The sequence below is a fragment of the Mesocricetus auratus genome, unplaced genomic scaffold (genome assembly GCF_017639785.1).
Source record: "Mesocricetus auratus isolate SY011 unplaced genomic scaffold, BCM_Maur_2.0 Super-Scaffold_100011, whole genome shotgun sequence".
Taxonomy (NCBI): domain Eukaryota; kingdom Metazoa; phylum Chordata; class Mammalia; order Rodentia; family Cricetidae; genus Mesocricetus; species Mesocricetus auratus.
In genome coordinates this window covers 79,480,153-79,499,385 of record NW_024429195.1, presented here as the reverse complement: position 1 = coordinate 79,499,385, position 19,233 = coordinate 79,480,153, and the positions used below count along the sequence as shown (strand labels likewise).

Below are 19,233 nucleotides of genomic sequence, written 5' to 3'. Positions count from 1 at the left end.
TTTTTTTTTTTTTTTGGTTTTTATGAGACAGGGTTTCTCTGTATTGTTTTCGAGGATGTCGGTCCAGCCCAGCCTGGAACTCACAGAGATCCGCTTGCCTCTGCCTCCTGAGTGTTGGGATTAAAGGCGTGCACCACCACCGCCCAGCTCAAACTTTGAATTCTAGAACCTAAATATAAAACCTTTCTCTGCTACTTGCATGCTGTGTCATCTGTAAAATAGCTTCTAGAGTTAACAAGGGTTAATTATGACAAAATTCTTAAGTGTCCTTGGTAGACAAAAATACTGCTGCATATTTAGGTGGTCTTGAGTTTTCAAATGGTGATAAGCCTCTCAAAACACCAAGGCTCCTTCCATGGGGACCCTTTAGGTGGTCAATAGCAAGCCTGGCACAAATTCCTACCTGGCCAGTAATACCAGAAGGAAAGCAATCAACAGCAGACTCTGAGAGTGATTCATTCTCTCTGGTCTTACTTTCTTTTAACACTTCTGCTTCAGAGCTCTACCATGCCTTGAAAATGTGTCTCCCAAGCTTATCAGTCTTTGATAATCATGGTACTACAAGAGAAGTGCTATTCAGCCACAACCTACTACACCCTAGCTAGGAAGAGAAGTCTCCAGTCCGTGACTGATCACTCGACTCTATTCCTTGGTTCTTATTTGAAAACATCATACTTCTCCCAGAGTTACGTATTTTCTGGCCCTCGTTTTTCTGTTCCCCCACAGGAATGGTTGGGGAAGATGTTGAAGTCATCTGAGGCAAAAGTCTAAAGAAGTTTCTGGTTTCTGGGTCTCTTTGAGTTTACTATACTATATATTACATATTATCAGAAGGTCTACTTTATCTAGTTAGGGACTCTGCTTCATTCTGAGTAGAGGACTGTTTGGATAAGATGTAGTATGGAGCCTAAGAGCTCCCACTTCTCTCAATACATACATCTCAGAGTTCATTCTCACACCACTATCCAGTTGCTCTGCCTACCATTTCTCTGAAATGAACAAACAAAAAGAGAAACACACATTTATTTGGCTTCTCAGTTTGGGAGACCCTAAAGATAATCCTCATAATTCTATATACTCATTAGTACTGCATCTCTGTACTAGGACTAGATTAGTACTGTATCTCAACATCTGTAATTAGGACTAGATTAGTACTGCATCTCTGTATCTGGTAATTAGGACTAGATTAGTACTGCATCTCTGTATCTGTAACTAGAACTAGATTAGTACTGTATCTCTGTATCTGTAAGAGGACTAGATTAGTACTATATCTCTGTATCTGGTAACTAGGACTAGTACTGCATTTCTGTATCTGGTAACTAGGACTAGATTAGTACTGTATCTCTGCATCTGGTAACTAGGACTAGATTAGTACTGTATTTCTGTCTCTGATAACTGGATCTAAATTAAGTTGCTAAGTCATACTAAGCTTCTTCCCTTTGAGACCTTCAGCTTCTGTTGTGGGACATTTTACTGCAAATTATTACAATATTCGTTGTTGTTTGTTCTCAGTGATTACATTTTGGGTGGGGGGTAATGTACACATGAATGTGCGTGCCCACACAATGCTCCCCTCATCCAGTCTGCCACCTGAGAAGTCAGATGTTGTCCTCAAACATTTCATCACCTAAATTTTTGAGACAGGGTCTTTCACTGGAGCAACATATCGCCATCTTGAGTAGACTTGCTAGTCAGGGAGCACCAGGATTCACCTGTCTAGCCCACAACTGCCTAACTCTCTCTCCCAGAGCTTAGGTCATGGGAGCAAGCCATACTAGGAATCTGAACTCAAGTCGCAGCATATGCTCTAGTCACTAAGCCATCATCTTCTCAGACCTATTTTTGTTAGTTTTAATTACTTTCCCATTCATTTTAGGACACAAGGGAGAGGAGATTCTGAGAATCAACCTCAATGCAACTTTTAATTTGGATATGCTTCTGAGTTTTCAAATTCCCAGGCCAAACTTGGTTATCAAAGAATTTTCCAACACCACAGGAAAAGAACCATTTATGGAGGCAACAGAGTTACAGAGAGGCTAACTTTCTTACACTACTAATATCTAAATTCCACTCTGCCTCCTGTTCTTTGTTTTAAGGATCTCATACTTGCTGAATCGAGTAGTTTACAGTATTAAGGAGATAAATACATATATAACACAGATCCATTGCGATGGTAAAAAGCATTAAAGACACAGTAAGGGAAAGACATACATATGTCCTTTCATTTGAGACAGATATGCAAGGGCTGGTAAATCATGATGGAAGGAATAAAACATACAATACACAGAGTTTAAGGAGGCTAAATGCCCTTTAAATCTTCTAATTTAAAAAAAGGCAACTTAATAAGATTTAAACTAGCTTGAAAGCAATAATAAAGAAATGGGAGAAATATTCTCTAAAGATCTGTCTGTATCAAAACCAAGCATGTTTAGCAAGAACCTTACAATCTCCTTCATAGGGATGAATTTATCATATTATCAGAGTCATTTCCTAATAGACAACAGTGTGCAATGAAAGTTAAAGACCTAACTTTGTGACCTGAAAACTATTCATTTATATTAATGAATAAGGAGACTCAAATCTAAGAATTAATTCCATCTAATATTGATTTGGATATATGATACCAAAACAAAAAAGTTATATCCTCTAATATTTTCTTCTTTTAGAATGCTCTAAGTATTTCAAGTGCAAACCATATGTAACTTCCATAACAAAGAAAACTAAACAGAACATAAACATCACCACAACTTTATGCCAAAAGAGCAAAAGTTGCAGAAGGATATAGTAATAAATGGTTGAACTACTACTTCATTATCACCCTAGGAATAAATATTGGCAATATTTCTTGTTATTCAGTTATATAGTGTGTATACACACACATAAATATATTATATAATTTAGAATGTCATCCAAAGGTCTTATCCCTTATATTGATTATCTCAGTACTTGTTACAGTGATGGCAACACACTGATTCTTCATTCCATTGAAGACATAGCACAAATAAGGCCACAGCTTCTTTATTTTTCCTTTCATTCATTCAATAGACATTGATGTAACATTTACAACAGCAACTGCCTATTTCTTTCTTTCATTTAGCTCCAGGAAATTAAAAAACTACAGATAGGTAAAGATTATGCAAAAGCAGTGTTTTTCTACAGCAATAGTCATTATCATTGCTTATTTTTTTTATTTCCTTCTTATTGTGTTATGTGAATTGTATATTTACAATATCCAGCCGAGTTTTATATATTTATTTCTTCCAAAATAAAACAATATTTGTCATTTATGATTAAACTTTATTTTACCTTAATTTTTTCTGCTTGCACTGACTTACAGATTCGCTCTCTGAGAGGTTTAATTGATGTATTATTCACTTGTGTGGGAGACCTACATTAAAAAAAAGACACACACACATTAATAGAACTTGAATGTTTCTGCCCTTTCAAGATTTACATTGACATTTAATTGCCAACAAAACAATATTAAGAAGGCAGGCTTTAGTAGGTAGTCCAGTTAGTGATTTGCATTAGTATCCTTATAAAAGAGATTGAGACACTGTTTGGCCACATTTTCTACCATATGAAGATTCATGGGCAGGTGCAATTCATGAGTAACAGGCCTCTACCTATATAAGTGGCAACCAATCTGCTGACACCATGATGCTGGAGTTTTAGCCTCCAGAACTATAAGAAATGAATTTATTTATAAATTACCCAGTCTAAGATGCCTTTTTGTAGCAACAAGGAAAAAAGAAACCTGCAATCATGTGACAAAAATTCAAAGAAACAATTGCAGTTAAATGTGCTGATAAGGGTAAATTCTCAAATACATAGGATAAATGGATAAATGCCTAGTAAGAAAGGGACAAGAGAGAGAACATTATGTGCACACACTGAAAAATGTCATGTAAGGAAAACAAAATTGTCATCTTGTAATGCGGCAAAGTTCTTAACAGAACACACCTCTACCACCTATGCCACCTATACTGTTTCTCACCTCATACCAGGGTGCTGTCGTTAACAGCAGTCCGCATCCGACTGTGGTATTTATTATAGCTGTCGGAGCAATACCAAGACAGTATCAAGGTTTTTATATAACACCAACATTCACTTAGCAAATCTTTTTCTTCATAACATACAAGAAAGACAACAAATGTTGATTCTGCTTTTATGGTATGTATGTGCATTCTAGTCTTATGAAGCATGGTGATCCATAAAGAACAACTTCAAATTTGGGAGAAGAAACCTTTGCTACTTGAACTGAGCTCTACTAGGAATTTATGCAGTCACTCAAGTCTTGATTCTTCACTTAGACTGTGGGGACCCTACTAAAAGAAATCGCTTTAAGGGCGGTGATTTAACAAGATTCTTCACACATATCAAAACAAATAAATATTTTTCACAGCAAAACACTTAAATGAAAACATTAAAACCCAAATCACACTCTTAAATGTTACATTATAAATATAACTGCTACAGTGAAATGTCAAAGCTTCTACTAGCTTTTGTTTGCTTTTTCCATATTATCCAGCGGCTTCCAAGTTTCCCACCATAAGTATAAATTCCGCTGATAATCAACAAGGTATTATGAATAATATAACATAATATATATTATATACACACACACACACACATACACAACACACAACACACATACCTCAAGTTAGAACTTAAACCATACAGCTTCTATATCACATACCTAAAGAGCGTAAGAATAGAAGTTCCATTGTGTGGAACTGTACTCCCATCATTATATAAAAGTTCTGCTCTGTTTCTGGTGGGAACACTGGCTGCATCTTCATCCAAAAGAACCAGTAAAATTTTCACGGCATCTCTGCCACAGTATGCGGTGTCATGGTTTATGGCAAAAGATTTTGGCTAAAACAAATTAATTTCAAATTATACAGAGTAATCACCCATTCAGGTGAGTCAGACAGGAATTTCAATGTCAAACGTCACTCTTCTTTCTTTATTGAGGAAATCACAGGAAATCAGCTATAAAAAGTGGATAAAAGATATGTAGACATTATTCCTTTAAATCACACTATAGTCAGTCTTACCAATTTTCAGACTTACAAGAATATCATCAATGTGAAAAACATTAGGCTTGTAAGAGAAAAATCTCATCACTATCTAGTTAGGCTACAGTGTAGCCTCAACCCCTTTACTATTAATCTCTGAGTGCTTTTTCTCTTACAAAAAGGGGATGAGAGTCTGGCACCAAAACAAACACATGTGTTTAAGATTTAATCAAGAGCCAGATGTGTGGTGCACACCTATAATCCCAGCACTGGAGAGGTGGGGGTAGGTGCATACGTTCAATACTATTTTCAGTTTCATAAGTTGAAGATCAGCCTGGGTTATGAGACCCTGTCTCAGAAAAGCAAAAATGAAAGACTCAATCAAATGAAAATTCACAATTACTATATGTTCTAAGCATTATTTGAAGAAACTAAAGCTTCAAAGGCGAAGAACACTCACTACCTTCAAATAAATCACAGTTCCCTTGATAGGACAAATAAGTCAGCAAAAAACTACATTACAGAGTGCAGTGACATTGATAATACACACCCCCCCACACAGACAGACAGACAGACAGACACACACACACACACACACACACACACACACACACACACACACACACACACACACACACATGCGCGCGGGCACAGCGTGATAGAAGCACCCAAAAGATAATGGTGAGAATACTATGGAGAGGAGAGCTTCAGAAAGGAGTCACAAAGAGAGAGGACAGAGCTGCAGAGGCCAGGCAGGACAGGTCTAGGCACCTAGGTAAGAAGGAAGAGTCCACTAGAGGAGCCCGAAGAAACTATGCATCCCATGCACAAAGTCATAGTCAATCTGCTTTATTAGGCAAGTAAGTAAAATAATCTTATTTAGACTTCAGAAAAATCAACTATAGCAATGTGGAAAATATATTTTAGGGTAAAAATTGTCAAATGTGGACATGGCAACAGCAAACTAAAAGATTACAATAAATTAGTTTTGAAATGAAATACTCTGAAAAATAGTGCTAGAGATAAAGAAAACAGATTAAACAGGGAGAGCTGAGAAAATGTAGTAATCAGACAAAGAATAAAAGAATGTGGTAGGTTATGCATGACAATGCAATGTCATATATAGGTACACATGAACATAAACTCTTGGGAATTTTCATTAAGTTTGAAATGCCCTACTAATTACATACTACAGGACTCTGAGAAATACTTAACTTCCCTATATCCAAGATGTACTCACTTGAAAACCAGCAGTGACACTGGGGTGAGGGACACTCTGCTTAAACATCAGAGCTACTGTTTCAGGGCCCGCCATGGCACTTGTACCAGCCCCACAGCATTTATCCTCTCTCTCTCTCTCTCTCTCTCTCTCTCTCTCTCTCTCTCTCTCTCTCTCTCTCTCTCTCTCTCTCTCTCTCTCTCTCTCTCTCTCACACACACACACACACACACACACACAAGCGTGTGCACACACACAGAGCTCAGGCTACCAAATGAACTGTAATACACAGCTGCCCTCAAAGTAAAGACAAGAGCCTACGGTGATCTAGTACTTACCACATGGTTTACATCAGTTTCAGAGAGTGCACATTGCTAACAGTACCTTCCTGAGTGTTATTTGATGATGTTTTCAAGATTCGTGATTTAGTGAAAACATGAAACTAAGAACAGGTGGTTTGTGTCAGGATTTTGTCTGCCTACAAATAGGAAGCTGGCACTCTGAGAGATCTGAGATGGCAGGGTTCCTGGCTTACACTTGCAGTGATAGGTCCCTTGTGTTTTCTGCCAAGTTAGTCACTCAGAATGCTGGCATGTACATGAAATAAATGGGGTAGCATCCCAGAATCTTCCCCATGATGCCTTTGAAGTAAATCTAAGGATGTGTATTTCTGTAGGAAAATAGATAAAATCATCACAAGACCTGCGGATGAAAGAATAAATAAATAGCAAAAGCAAAATAATTTCTTCATGCACTGCCTGCCATGGTGACACCTAACGAAAAGGACCTTTTGTTAACCAAACAAGCACCACAATGTACACAGGCACAGTGGTTTACAATGTAATTCCAGCATCCAAAAGGCCATGCATAGGAGTTTGAGAACCAACCAGGATTACACAGAAAGATTTTTGTCTCAAATAAAAACAAAGACAGAAAAAAGAAAAAGGTAGACCCACTATAATACACAGTCTAAAATTTTGTTCTGTATTTAAAATCATTTTAGTTCACTTCTGTAGCAATGATCTATTAAAATTGACTATCTATGCAAGAAAGCCAAAGAAGAAGTAGATGTTGTATAACTAAAAGATTCTCAAATATAAGGAACATTGAATTGTAATCAACTGGAAATATAGTTACTAATAAAAATTATGTAGCTCTATAAATGAAAACTAAACTTCTGATGGCAAAACCTGTTCTAATAGGACTGCTGCTGTCCTGCAGAGAAGTGAGTATTGAAGTCAAAAGCCAGACTATTACTTTATATCTAGGTAAATAGAAAAATGGTATTATAAGACTAATTATAAAAAGTAGCCTTAAGCACCTTAAGTATTCAGTGCTGAAAGATATACTAGAGATTATCCAATGCCTTATTTTAACAAATACATTTCCCCAAAGATGTTATGATTTACCTAAGTTGAACATAATCCTATTGAAAAAATTAAATTTGAAAGCATCATCTTGAAACAGAGATAATACATTCTTCTGATTTAAGTAGCAACAACAAACAATTTCTGCAATGAATAGAAGAGATTATGCTTTATACGGAGGACAATGAAGAATAAATCCATTACCGGCACAGGACTGATGCTGGAGGTGCTGACAGCTACACCTTCTTGAGAACTGATAATATTTTTAATCCTCAAATCCAAATCCTGAACAACTTCCTCTACTGCCTTATAAAAAGGATCTCCACTGCTGTGGCCTTTGATCAGCCGCGTCTTTATCATCGACAATATCCGGCACCCTGCCAGGCTGAAAATAGAAGAGTGTGCTTGTGATAGTTCTGCAAATGACAGTAAGCTTACAAGCTTGAAAACTGATTTCTCAGTGCTAATACCTCTCAAAGAACATAACTCTGACCTTATAGATCAAATAGCAAAGCATTTAAGAAAAAGAAAAAAAACCATGAGAAACAAAGTTTTTCTAAAACCCAGCATGTCACAAGTTACATCTTCCTTGATTTGAAAGCTGAGAAAAAATATTTTCATTATGTATGAAATATGATGACAGATCAGATGAATTTCTATATATCTGATATATGTAAAGGATGTACTACAAAGACAACAAAAAGAGTCACCTCTCAGTTTTGTCCTAGATTACATGGTGTTCTAGAAAGGGAGGAGGAAAGAAGTCTGACCTGAAGTAAATACTATACTGTGTATAGTGGTGTATAGTAGTATAATGCATGAAGCATTATTATACACAGAAAATTAAGCCAGTAGGCAGTGATCCAAGCCAACCAAAAACTAAACCTATGGCCAATAGATAAATGTTTTTCAAATCCTGAAGCCAATGTTTCCTTATAAGCCTGAATTTGGGTTGTAGCTCCTGTTCTACAGTTCTGGCATAGGTTCAATGTGAGAAACATACCGAAGGATGGTCTATTCTAATGAAGAAATCAGAAGTGTCCAGCAATACAATAGGGCTCTGTTGAAGTCATGGGGTATCCCTGGAAATGCTGTGCCCAGTAAGACATGTCTGGTTTGACTGGAGTCATGGCAACTCTGCCTTTCTCTACCTTGGGAATACTACTACTCTTCTCTTCTGTAGTAACATATAGGAAAAACTATGAACTGAAGTTTTCATTCTCAATATCTTATCACCAGGTTATACATCTTAGTCAGGTAGTCTAACAGATATGTGAAAATATGGTTGACCGGGCAAATATTTATGAGCAATCGGAGAGAACTGAAAGTCTGGTGGTGACTCATTAGCTCAGTCTCCCCCACATCTCCTATTGTAAGAATCACATTCATTTCTGTGCCTAGCTCCTGATCCTAGCTAACTGAATCACTTTCTCTAAGAAGGGTGCAATATAGCTGTATTTGTACCAGAGGTGACTTTTATACTAAAGTAAGGTGGGAAGCATTTCGTACAAAACTCAGCTCTGAGAAGAGAATTACGTTTAACATTCTTCAATATCAGTTTCCAATTGACACAGAGGAGAGGTCTGATGTTGATGAACAAATGAATCCTGTTCTATCTGAAGACTTTAATAATAAAACACTCTGGGTATTACGCTCCCCACCCCCACAGAATGAGCCTTTATTTTTATTACTTAATAAAAGCTTCATATTTATTTAGTTTTCTAACTGTGCTTGTGCCTTCAACATTTTCACAATGGTTGTCTGTTCCTTACTAAGGAAGCATGCTACACACATGGAACTATAGGCCCTATGCTGTGGGCTTTTGTTTGGTTGGCTTTGGTTTTTGGTTCTGACAATCTCTTAAGGACTTTAGGTCTCACAGGAGTAACCCCTTGAAGCCTGCATAATATAAAGATAAATATTACCAAGACTTTGGAACACATCCTGGATTTGTAAGAAAGTCTGTGATGGTATGCTAAATGTTGTACATTGTGAGTGCCTCTAATCACAGTCCTAAAAGTAGGTACTCCAAAGTTTAATAGTAGAAAATGCAATTCACAGTTGCTATTCATAGCACTATTTGCAATATAATAGTACTTAGGGGATTGCATTTGCATTATCATGGTCTATACTTTAAGTAAATGTCTCACTGAGCTTGGCAAACTATCCCCAATCTTTCCCTCTGAAGAGAGCTAACAGGAGTTGGTGTGGAAAGCTGAGTGGCAAGTGAGCAGGACAGGTGCCCTTTCCCTGAAGGCAACTGCTTCTGTAGTGCTGCCTCTGGGGGTCAAGTACTGAGCTAGCAGAAACGTGACAGAGAGCAGACAGAGTTCCACACTTCATACAAATCTCAGGAGGGAGGGAGTTGTTATGACTTTTAGTAGATTTAGTCTTTTGACTTTTTAATTTGGGAATTTTTTTCTAAAATTTTTCCTATAGAGTGGTACTATAGACATAAAATTGTTTTGAATTGATTCATGATATACAGAACTCAAACATTACTTGTAGAGTGTAATCTTCCTTGCCAGTCGCCTGGGCCCTGCTGCACTGTCTGAACCCCCAAATAACACACAGGACACTATATTAACTATAAAACTATTGGCCATTTGCTTGGTTTCTTACTGGCTATCTCTGACTTAAGTATTTAACCCATAATTGTTAATCTAAGTATTTCTCTTACCTGAGAAAAGGGTCTGGACCTCTTACTCTGGTGGTCTAACATGGTGTCTGTCTCTAACTCTCTTTCCAGGAATCCTCCTTGACTCCTAGTCCCACCTATCTTGCTTCCCTATTAGCCAAAAGTGCTTTACTCAACAACCAATAAGAGAGATAGATTTGCAGAATGACATCTCCCATCAATTACTGCTTATTTTAATATTTAATATTTAAACTCTACTGCTTCTGGAATATTTGAATTTTATACTAATTAATAATATCACAACCAAATGGTTTTACTTCTTTTAATTATCTTATCTACCATTTACTTTTCTTGCCTTACTGATTGCAATTGGCCATCAAATTCTGTGCTGAAAAGAAATGATGATAGCAAGAACTCTCATCTGAACCTGAAATTGAATGCTAATACATTTTACAGTTAACTATGTTTTAGGGGTTTTTTGTTTGTTTTTTGAGACAGGGTTTCTCTGTGTGACAGCCCTAAGTGTACTGGAACTTTGTAGAGCAGGCTAGCCTTGAACTCACAGAAATCTGCCTGCCTCTGCCCTGCAAGTTGGCTAGGTTTTCATAAGAACCCTTTTCTAAGCTTACAGTCCTTGGTCTTAGTTCAGCTTTATGCTAAAGGATCATCCCTACAGGGTGATTATGTTTTCAAATGAGACCTGCAGTTTGAGCTATCCCATAGACGTTAGTGGCGATACAAAGAGAATTTGTGGGTTGGAGAGATTGTTCATGGGTAAAATACCACACAAACATGAACACCTGAATATGATCCCCAGTGTACACAGAAAAAGATGGATGCAATGTCATGAACCAGTGATCACAGACCTGGGAAGGAGAGACAGGCAGAGCCCTGGGGCACATAACCACAGACAGATGCCAGCAAACCTGGTCTCAAAATACAGTGTGGACAGTGCCCAAGGGGGTTGATGTCTGGTTTCTACACACGTGTCCATAAGCCAACCACACATATACTCACCCTTCCCTCCCACAGACTAGAATCTACACAAAGAGAGGACAGAATCGTGTTCACTAAGACCTCTACTGGGCTTGCTCCATTTGGACTTGTCTCTCCAGCTTCTTCTTCCCCTGTATTTTCATTACATTTGCCTACCTAGTCAAAGCATTAAAATGCACTTAAAATGTTATCCAGCATTATTAATTTTGTCAATGAAAAGGTCATTCCAGGAAATCTGTCTGTTCTGCTTCCATGACCAGAATCTAGGTTGATTCTAGGAATACCTTTTATATAAGAATCTTCTTTTCAGCTTTTACTTGAAACGTATACTTCTACTAAAAGAACAGACACATTGGATGAAATGTAGCCCAAATAAATCCATAATTAGCATGTGGCACTTTCTTCTTTTTCTAGGAATTCCTCTGGTAATAAATTCTATAAAGTTTCATTAGTTTGTAAAAGATTGTTTACAATACATTATCTATGTTCTTAAGTCATTCCATCTTTCACTCAGAATGAATATGAAAGTCATGGCTGACTTTCAGTGATGTGAGTAACACTTCTGGTAGTGACAACCTGCTACTACTATGCATAAAGGAACAGCAATTTATTTGTCTTTTGATGATGCACGCTTATATATGTTAATGGCTTGGTGGTTAGCTATTAAAGTAATAGAACTGACAATTGTATATTGATCTTTTTGGAATGAAACTAGTATGGGTTGATCATAGTGTTTGATTAAGGGCTATTAAGAAGAAGTATCAAAAACACTGACAGCTATAGAATACGCTATGTATACCAATATCGCTATTTTATACATTGTACCAACATTTTAAACTAAATGTCTTATAGTAACAAGTGCTGGAGTTCTGTCAATAATGTTCATGTAATTCCAATTCTGGTTGGTTTTCTCCTAACAGACTATACTTGTTCTCACACTTGTGAAATGCTATGCATGTTATGCCTACATGAGCCCTCATTCTACCCCATGTTAAGTAGCCCTCTAACTGATAGTGTACATACTAATAGGGGAATTTTAGCATAGTAGCTACAGTTCATAGGAGCTCTGCCAATGAAGGTAATATTGGGTTAGGTTACCAGCCTGATAAAAATCCTTTTTTACTAAAAATGATCTTTCAAGTGGCTTTTAAATGTATCCTTTTACTGAAGTAGATAGGTCAGTTACATAAATTTATTAAAGCTACAAATAAACTATCAAAAACATTTTTGGTAGACATTCAAAGGATAATAAAATTTGAAGAATTTTTTCATTGCAAATTATAAAAAGAAAAAATTTCGAATAATATTAGGAAAAGATTATCATTTACTGAATTCTCAAGATGGTATAATTCATTGCCAGAACTGTACTAGGAAAAGGTTTATAAGACTTATGCTTCAACTACTCGCCAAGGTTAACACTGGGCAACAGCAAACATTCTAAACACTGCCACTATGATTAATTTATATATTTCCTACTAAAGCCAACCATTACACTTCCATCTAGTGGGCAATACTGTAGCTTAATTCAAGCTGTTACTCTTAGAAGCTCCAGGCCACCCGTGCTATGCAATGTTTTTTTTTAAAGGCAAATAACAGCTTTGGGGAAGCAGAAAGATACTAAAGCATACAGAGAGATTGAATAGAAAAGTGGAAGGACGAGTGAGTTATTCCCAAAGGATGCATTTTCTGTTAACTTAGATAAACATTAAAGGAGAATTTATTTGGATAAGAGAACTAAACTGTTGCTTCTAACTTCAACGTATTCAAGTCCCTGGGCAGAAACTACAATGGGACCAGTAATGAAAAGCACAATTAAAAATTAAATGATTGGAAGAGACTACTAAGCAATAATATGCAACTATTTTCATGTAATTGATTACTCTTCATTTTACTAATGTATACAGCTTTTCCATTATATATTCAAGAATTTAATAACTATTTGCTTTAATATATTTAAAAATTAAATCTGAGTAAAAGTACATAACACTTCTGAGGTATTTTCAAACAAAGAAAATTAACAATACACTGGACAGATAATTTCTAGCCAAATTAATATGTTGTAGCCATATACTTAGTCCAATATATAACATAGGTATATACTAAAAAGCATTTTGAAATTCTCAACAATAGAACCTAACTAATTTATATAAGCTGAAGCTTCCAAGATATTTTCCAGGTAAAAGTATAGCATGCATTTTATGGTGGCACCTACTGGCTAAGTGCAGAAGTGCAGCCAGCTTCACTAAGATGGCCTCATGAAAAGCTGGCAGAGTATACTGAGTGTCAGGATGTCCTCATTTTTCCCCCTTCTTTCCTATCTACCTAGTTTCATTATTCCTTAGACCCAAAAGTTATTATAATTCATCCTTTATAGGATAAGCTTGTGCAAGAAGATATATGTGTTTATTTCTTTTTCTCCCACCCCCCCCCCTTTTTTTTTTTTTGGTTTTTCAAGACAGGGTTTCTCTGTATTGTTTTGGAGGCTGTCCTAGAACTCACTCTGTAGCTCTGTAGACCAGGCTGGCCTTGAACTCACAGAGATCTGCCTGCCTCTGCCTCCCGAGTGCTGGGATTAAAGGTGTGCACCACCAACACCTGGCTTGTCTTTATTTCTTAAGTTGTAAGGTAGAGAAACAAGATAAAGAAACACAAGTGAAAGGTAGGAGTTAGATTATATCCAATTGTGCACATCAGCCAAGAATCCTGAGACTGTATCCTATGCCCAGTATGGGCTCACTGAAGGTTTTTAATTATGGTACTATCCAAAGCCACTGCAGGAAGATCAAGCGGCATCAGTAAGTAAACAGAGAACTCAGGATTAGAACAGAATGAACAACTCACAAGGACAGCAAAAACCAGAAAGAAGGTCGCAGTTACAAGAATAGAGACAAGAGAAAACAGGAAAACATTTTTAAGTAAGCTAAGGCAGCGACAGAGGAAAAAGGACTTACAGACACTTAAGACTTGGATAACTGGAGGGAGAAGGGTGAATCCACTCAGGTGGCATGCAGGTGGCAAGTTTTTCAGAGGAAGATGAAATTAATTTTTGGTGTATGTTAAATTTGAACTACTTTGAGGCACCATCTTAGAGATGCCTGAACATGTGTCTTGGAAATTCATTTGGCACGTAAGTTGGGTTTAACCGTGTAACAGATTTGTAAGAATTTACACATATAAAGTTCAAGAGGTAGAAAATGAGAGATTGACATCACAGAAGTTACAAGAAGTTCTAATAAGTATTCAAATATAAGGAGTCAAAACATTCCAGATGGTAATAAATGCAGGGTCACAGAGGACCATTGACAGAAGAATAGGGAAAAAGAATAGTGTGAACCGCTCAAGAGAAAACAAGCAAATTATACACGACTCTGTGCTGGAGACTGCTCTGGCTAGCACATTCATGAAGAATATTAATAATATTTACTCCCTATGAAGAAATGTACATCAAGACTGCAAAGACAGAAGGAGAAAAAAAAGAATACTAATTTCTCATGAATCTGTGCAAAAGGATGAAGAACTGAACAGAAAACATAGTTTGTTGGTTTTTTCTTACTGTCTTTATAGACTATGGCTAAAGTCCAAGTCAAGGAAAAGTATAAAATTAAAGACAAAAGGCATAGATAGGTTATCCATATCTCACATCTGGCTCTCAGCAAGCTTAACCTTTTGATTAACATTTTCCTGACACAAGCTCCCACAAACCAGGTCAACCCACGGTATCTCTTCCATCTAATACTGTAAAAATAAGGTATGTTTTTAGCTTTTAATAGTTTTTACTGCTTTGAATTACAAAATAAAAATATACTGACTGTTTAAAAACAAAAAGAAAAAATTGTTTAAGTGAACTAGTTAGACTCCCACTTGAAGATACTATTTAGATATTGGCTTCCTTATTATTTCCCATAAGATAGATAAGTATTCATTATGACCAAACTGAATACTTCAAATAAATGTCTGCAAAGTTGAAAAAATATATTCTTTAAGAATTGTATTCTCTTATCCTGGGTGCCTATAAAATAATTGTATTTCTAACCATTTAGTCAATTTTCCCAACTATCTAGTCCACCAAAATTTTAACAGATTCATTCATTGGTCTGGATGTATACATTTATCTTAGCTTTCACCCCAAACCTTACTGAAGTCAAAAAAGAGCAAACCAGATTTTTTTTAATCCATGCAGGAAAAGAAACTAAAAGACAATACAGGTAATATAGACATTCCAACAAAATATGGAAAGACAGAGAGCAGATAGACGAGCACTCACTACCCAGAACAAAAGAAAGACAAATGAAAGTCACTCTTAGGAGAGAATAAAGGAGCACTGGTAACACCCTCAGAAACTGCAGACCCTGTAGGAGGGGCTGTTTTCAACCAAGGATGTTGAAAACTTGACATGTGTACACGGAAGACTTCCACCACTAGTTTCCCTGTCTCGTTCTCAGCGGTTAAACTAGTGTGCCTCTTCCACCAGAGCATGGAAAGCAGGATCACTCAGAAGAATAAACCAGGGAGGACCCAGACCCAGGGGCAGCAAGGACTAAAAAGAAAGGGAATAAAATTGTACACAATCAACTGTGAGCTCAATGTCAACATGCCCATCACAGATTGGGCTTTGGCTTTCAAAGACTAAAGTATGGGTCTGTGGGTAATTTTAGAAAGCACAAAAAAATGATGTACAGTTATCTGACATCTGCAGTTAAGTCTCTAACAAAAGGGCCAACTGATCACCATGCTATAACTAAGCCGACTACACAAACCTGCTCATTGGTTTTACAGGACCTCACTTTTAAACAAGGAAAAATGGGTTGGAATCACCAAACCTTCTAAGAATACAGGCTAAAACAAAACTAACCAAAAACTCCTAGAAAGCAGATAAAAATGTTAAATTCTTTTCTTCTTGCATTTTTTCCTACTTGAGGGAAGGTCTCACATTGGAGTCCTGGATTGCCTTGAACTCAAGGCAAGTTTCTTGTCTCAACGTCCCAAGTGCTTGAAACAGGTGTGAGCCATCACACCCAACTGAAGTTAAATATGACTAATAACCTTAGAAAGATAAAATATGGTAAGACCATATAAAGTCAAAAGTGAGAATATAGTGTTACCTGTTTGCTTTTACTTAGTCTTTTATTCTTATGGGGGGGGCATAGCATGCATGTCACTCATGAGGCAGACAGAGGATAGCTCTCAGGAGTTGATTCTCCCCTTCTACTCTTAAGTTGCAGGAACTGAACTTAGTCATTAGGTTTTCACAGCAAGTGCCCTTACCTGATGAGCCATTTCCCTTGTCCATGTGTTTGCTTTCAAGAAGAAAACTATCTGAGTGAAGAAGAGCTTACCAATAAAAAGTAAAGTCACGAGGTCCAGGGAACAAGGTGAAGGAAAGAAAATTCACAATGTGCTAATGAAGATGCTAGTCACCACTCTGAAGCAGGCTAGCAAGCAAAGTCATGGGGTAAATGATGACGCAGACTCTGCAGAAGGAATATCTCCATGGGCAAAGGGTGACTTGGTAGGTGGATCAATATTAACACAGAACTTGCCAAGCTTGATAACTAATTGATGAATAATAAATAGGAAGCAAAATAAAGAAAAAAGTAGGAGTTTTAAATAGGAAATATCTCTCTTAGGCTCACATTTAAACATTTGATTCCCACCTGGTAGAGCTAATTGGAAAGGCTGCGAAACCGTTCTGGGGACATGGTTCGCTGTGGCGGGTCTTAAGCTTTATACTATGGCCTTACTTTCTTTTTACATTCTGCTTCATGAGTGCAGATGCAATCATCCACCTTCCTGCTCTTATGTAACAGATATCCATTTAAGACACAATACAAGTCAGAACAAAATCCCTAAAAAATATGGAATTTGGGGCTGGCAAGATGGCTCAATGAGTAAAGGTGCTTGCTGTCAAAGCTGGCAACCTGAGTTCAATCTCTGGAAAACACATAGTATAGAGCCAACTCTTGCAGAGTGTCCTCTAAACATCTGTACCCATGTCATGACACACATGTGCCCCACCCCATCCATATTCATTTAGTAAATAAACAAATAAATATGGAATTTGAATATTGGAAAAAAGTTCCTCAGAATGAGTAAAAGAATGTCTGCTGTGGAATATTACTTAACTATGTAAAGGTGTGTTACATTTGTTTTTTCTGCATTTGTTTAACTATGTAAAGATGTGTTGTTGTTTCACCTTGCCTGCTTAAGGCACCTGATTGGTCTAATAAAAAGCTGAATGGCCAACAGCAGTAGAGGGACAGGCGGGCTGGCAGGAAGAGAGCATTAGTAGGAGGAGGAATCTTGGCTCGAGAAAGAAGAGAAAGAGAGGAGAGAATGACAGAGAAAGAGAGGGAGATGCCCAGGGATGGCCAGCCAAGCAGCTGCCACCAGATAGACAAGAAGTAGGACATAAAGAAGAAAGGTAAAAATTGATAAGACAAAATGTAAATCAAGAGAAACAGGTTAATCTAAATTGTGACAGCTAGTACAACAAGCATAAGATAAAGCCGAGCATTCATAACTGACAATAAGTCTCCATGTCTTGATTTGGGAGCTTGCTGCCAGTTGGAGAAAGCCTGCTACAAATGTCTATCAGGGACTGAAATAATTCAAGTACAAGCTATACTACTTCATGACAATGTAATCCGGGGTAAATCACTTGATCCCCAAGCTTCAATCTCTTCATCTCTAAACTGAGGATAGTAATGTTATCTACCATATGAGGCTTTAGACTGATCAAGTGATAATCTACACAAAAGAGTTTAGTACAATGTTCAATGCAAAAAACAAATGTTCAGCTACTTTATGTTTGAACAATATTATGACTCACCAATCAAAATGATAGCACTCCACAATTGCTAATAGGTATAGTCTAGCCCAGTCCCCTACTGTAAACCAAACATCTAACATAGCTGTACTAGTAATGGATGTCTGTCAGATTTAAAAAGAATGTTTGTCTCTAATATTACATAAAACAAATCCTAGATAAACCAAAGATTTGTAGATATAAGAAAATAAAAAATAGTAAAACCATAATATGAAATTTAGTATCTTTTCAATTTTCCTCCTCATTCTACGTATTGGTTTCCTTTATTGCTAAGTAAAATACTTTTAAAAATTACTTGGTAAATTCCAGTTCTGAAAACTCTGCCTCTTTCATATAGAAAATAATAACCATCTTCACTAAACAAACTTAGTTTGAACACAACTTTTGGTTTCCACACACACACACAAAAAAAATTAAAAAGTAGAAAGGCAGAAATTTAGAGAGGAAGGGTATATAGTTATGATTTATTCATTTTGATATTTTATTTATTTACCTATGTTTTGCTTGGTTACTTGGTGATTTCAATATCATCTTCATTCCTACCTCTAATTCTGTAAACTTTTAAAGATAGATTAACATAAATATTTATAATTTATAAATTATTACCTTGGATTTGGTATCTCTCCAAGAATTTCATCTAACTTGTCAATGAAATTGATGAAATCAGACAGTCCTTTTGTATGTGCCCTTAAGGGATCTGATGGTGATGGTGCATATCCTTTCCCTCCAAGCTCTAACGTCCTAATAAATGATGTGGCCATCTGTGAAGGAAAATGAATGACTTAGTAACTTTCAATGGTTTTGAAGGTTAAACTACAATACAGTTAATGAACCTGGGTACATTTACATAATCCTAGGTATACAGGCACATTGAAGCACATTTTATGGATCATGTCACAGTATTAAGTGCCATGTGGATGTCGTGCTAGACAGACAGGGTGAAACCAACGGCAACTAGCTACAGGTGAAGAGCAAGGATGAAAAAGTACAGTTGCAGTCTTAGGAGCAGACCACTGACCACACACATCTGTTTATGAATATAGTTTCATATATGTGGATAATTGGCTACTGCTCTATAATAAATGGGTCCAAACCTTTCCTTTAATTTTGCTACCAATAAGGTTTGTACTAGATAATCACTAAATTCCAACAAGCTTTCACATTCC

General features: G+C 36.8%; 1 protein-coding gene across 1 annotated transcript in view; it reads right to left on the bottom strand.

Annotated features, from left to right (window-relative positions):
• LOC101830314 (PARP1 binding protein) overlaps positions 1-19,233 on the bottom strand; it is a 53,152-nt gene that overhangs the window by 6,677 nt on the left and 27,242 nt on the right. Inside the window, exons 6-9 of the mRNA XM_040754316.1 lie at positions 18,674-18,828; positions 7,812-7,992; positions 4,700-4,878; positions 3,307-3,388 (exon numbers count right to left, since the gene is read on the bottom strand). Coding sequence (XP_040610250.1) covers positions 3,307-3,388; positions 4,700-4,878; positions 7,812-7,992; positions 18,674-18,828 — 597 coding nt within the window. The remainder of the gene's footprint in view (positions 1-3,306; positions 3,389-4,699; positions 4,879-7,811; positions 7,993-18,673; positions 18,829-19,233) is intronic.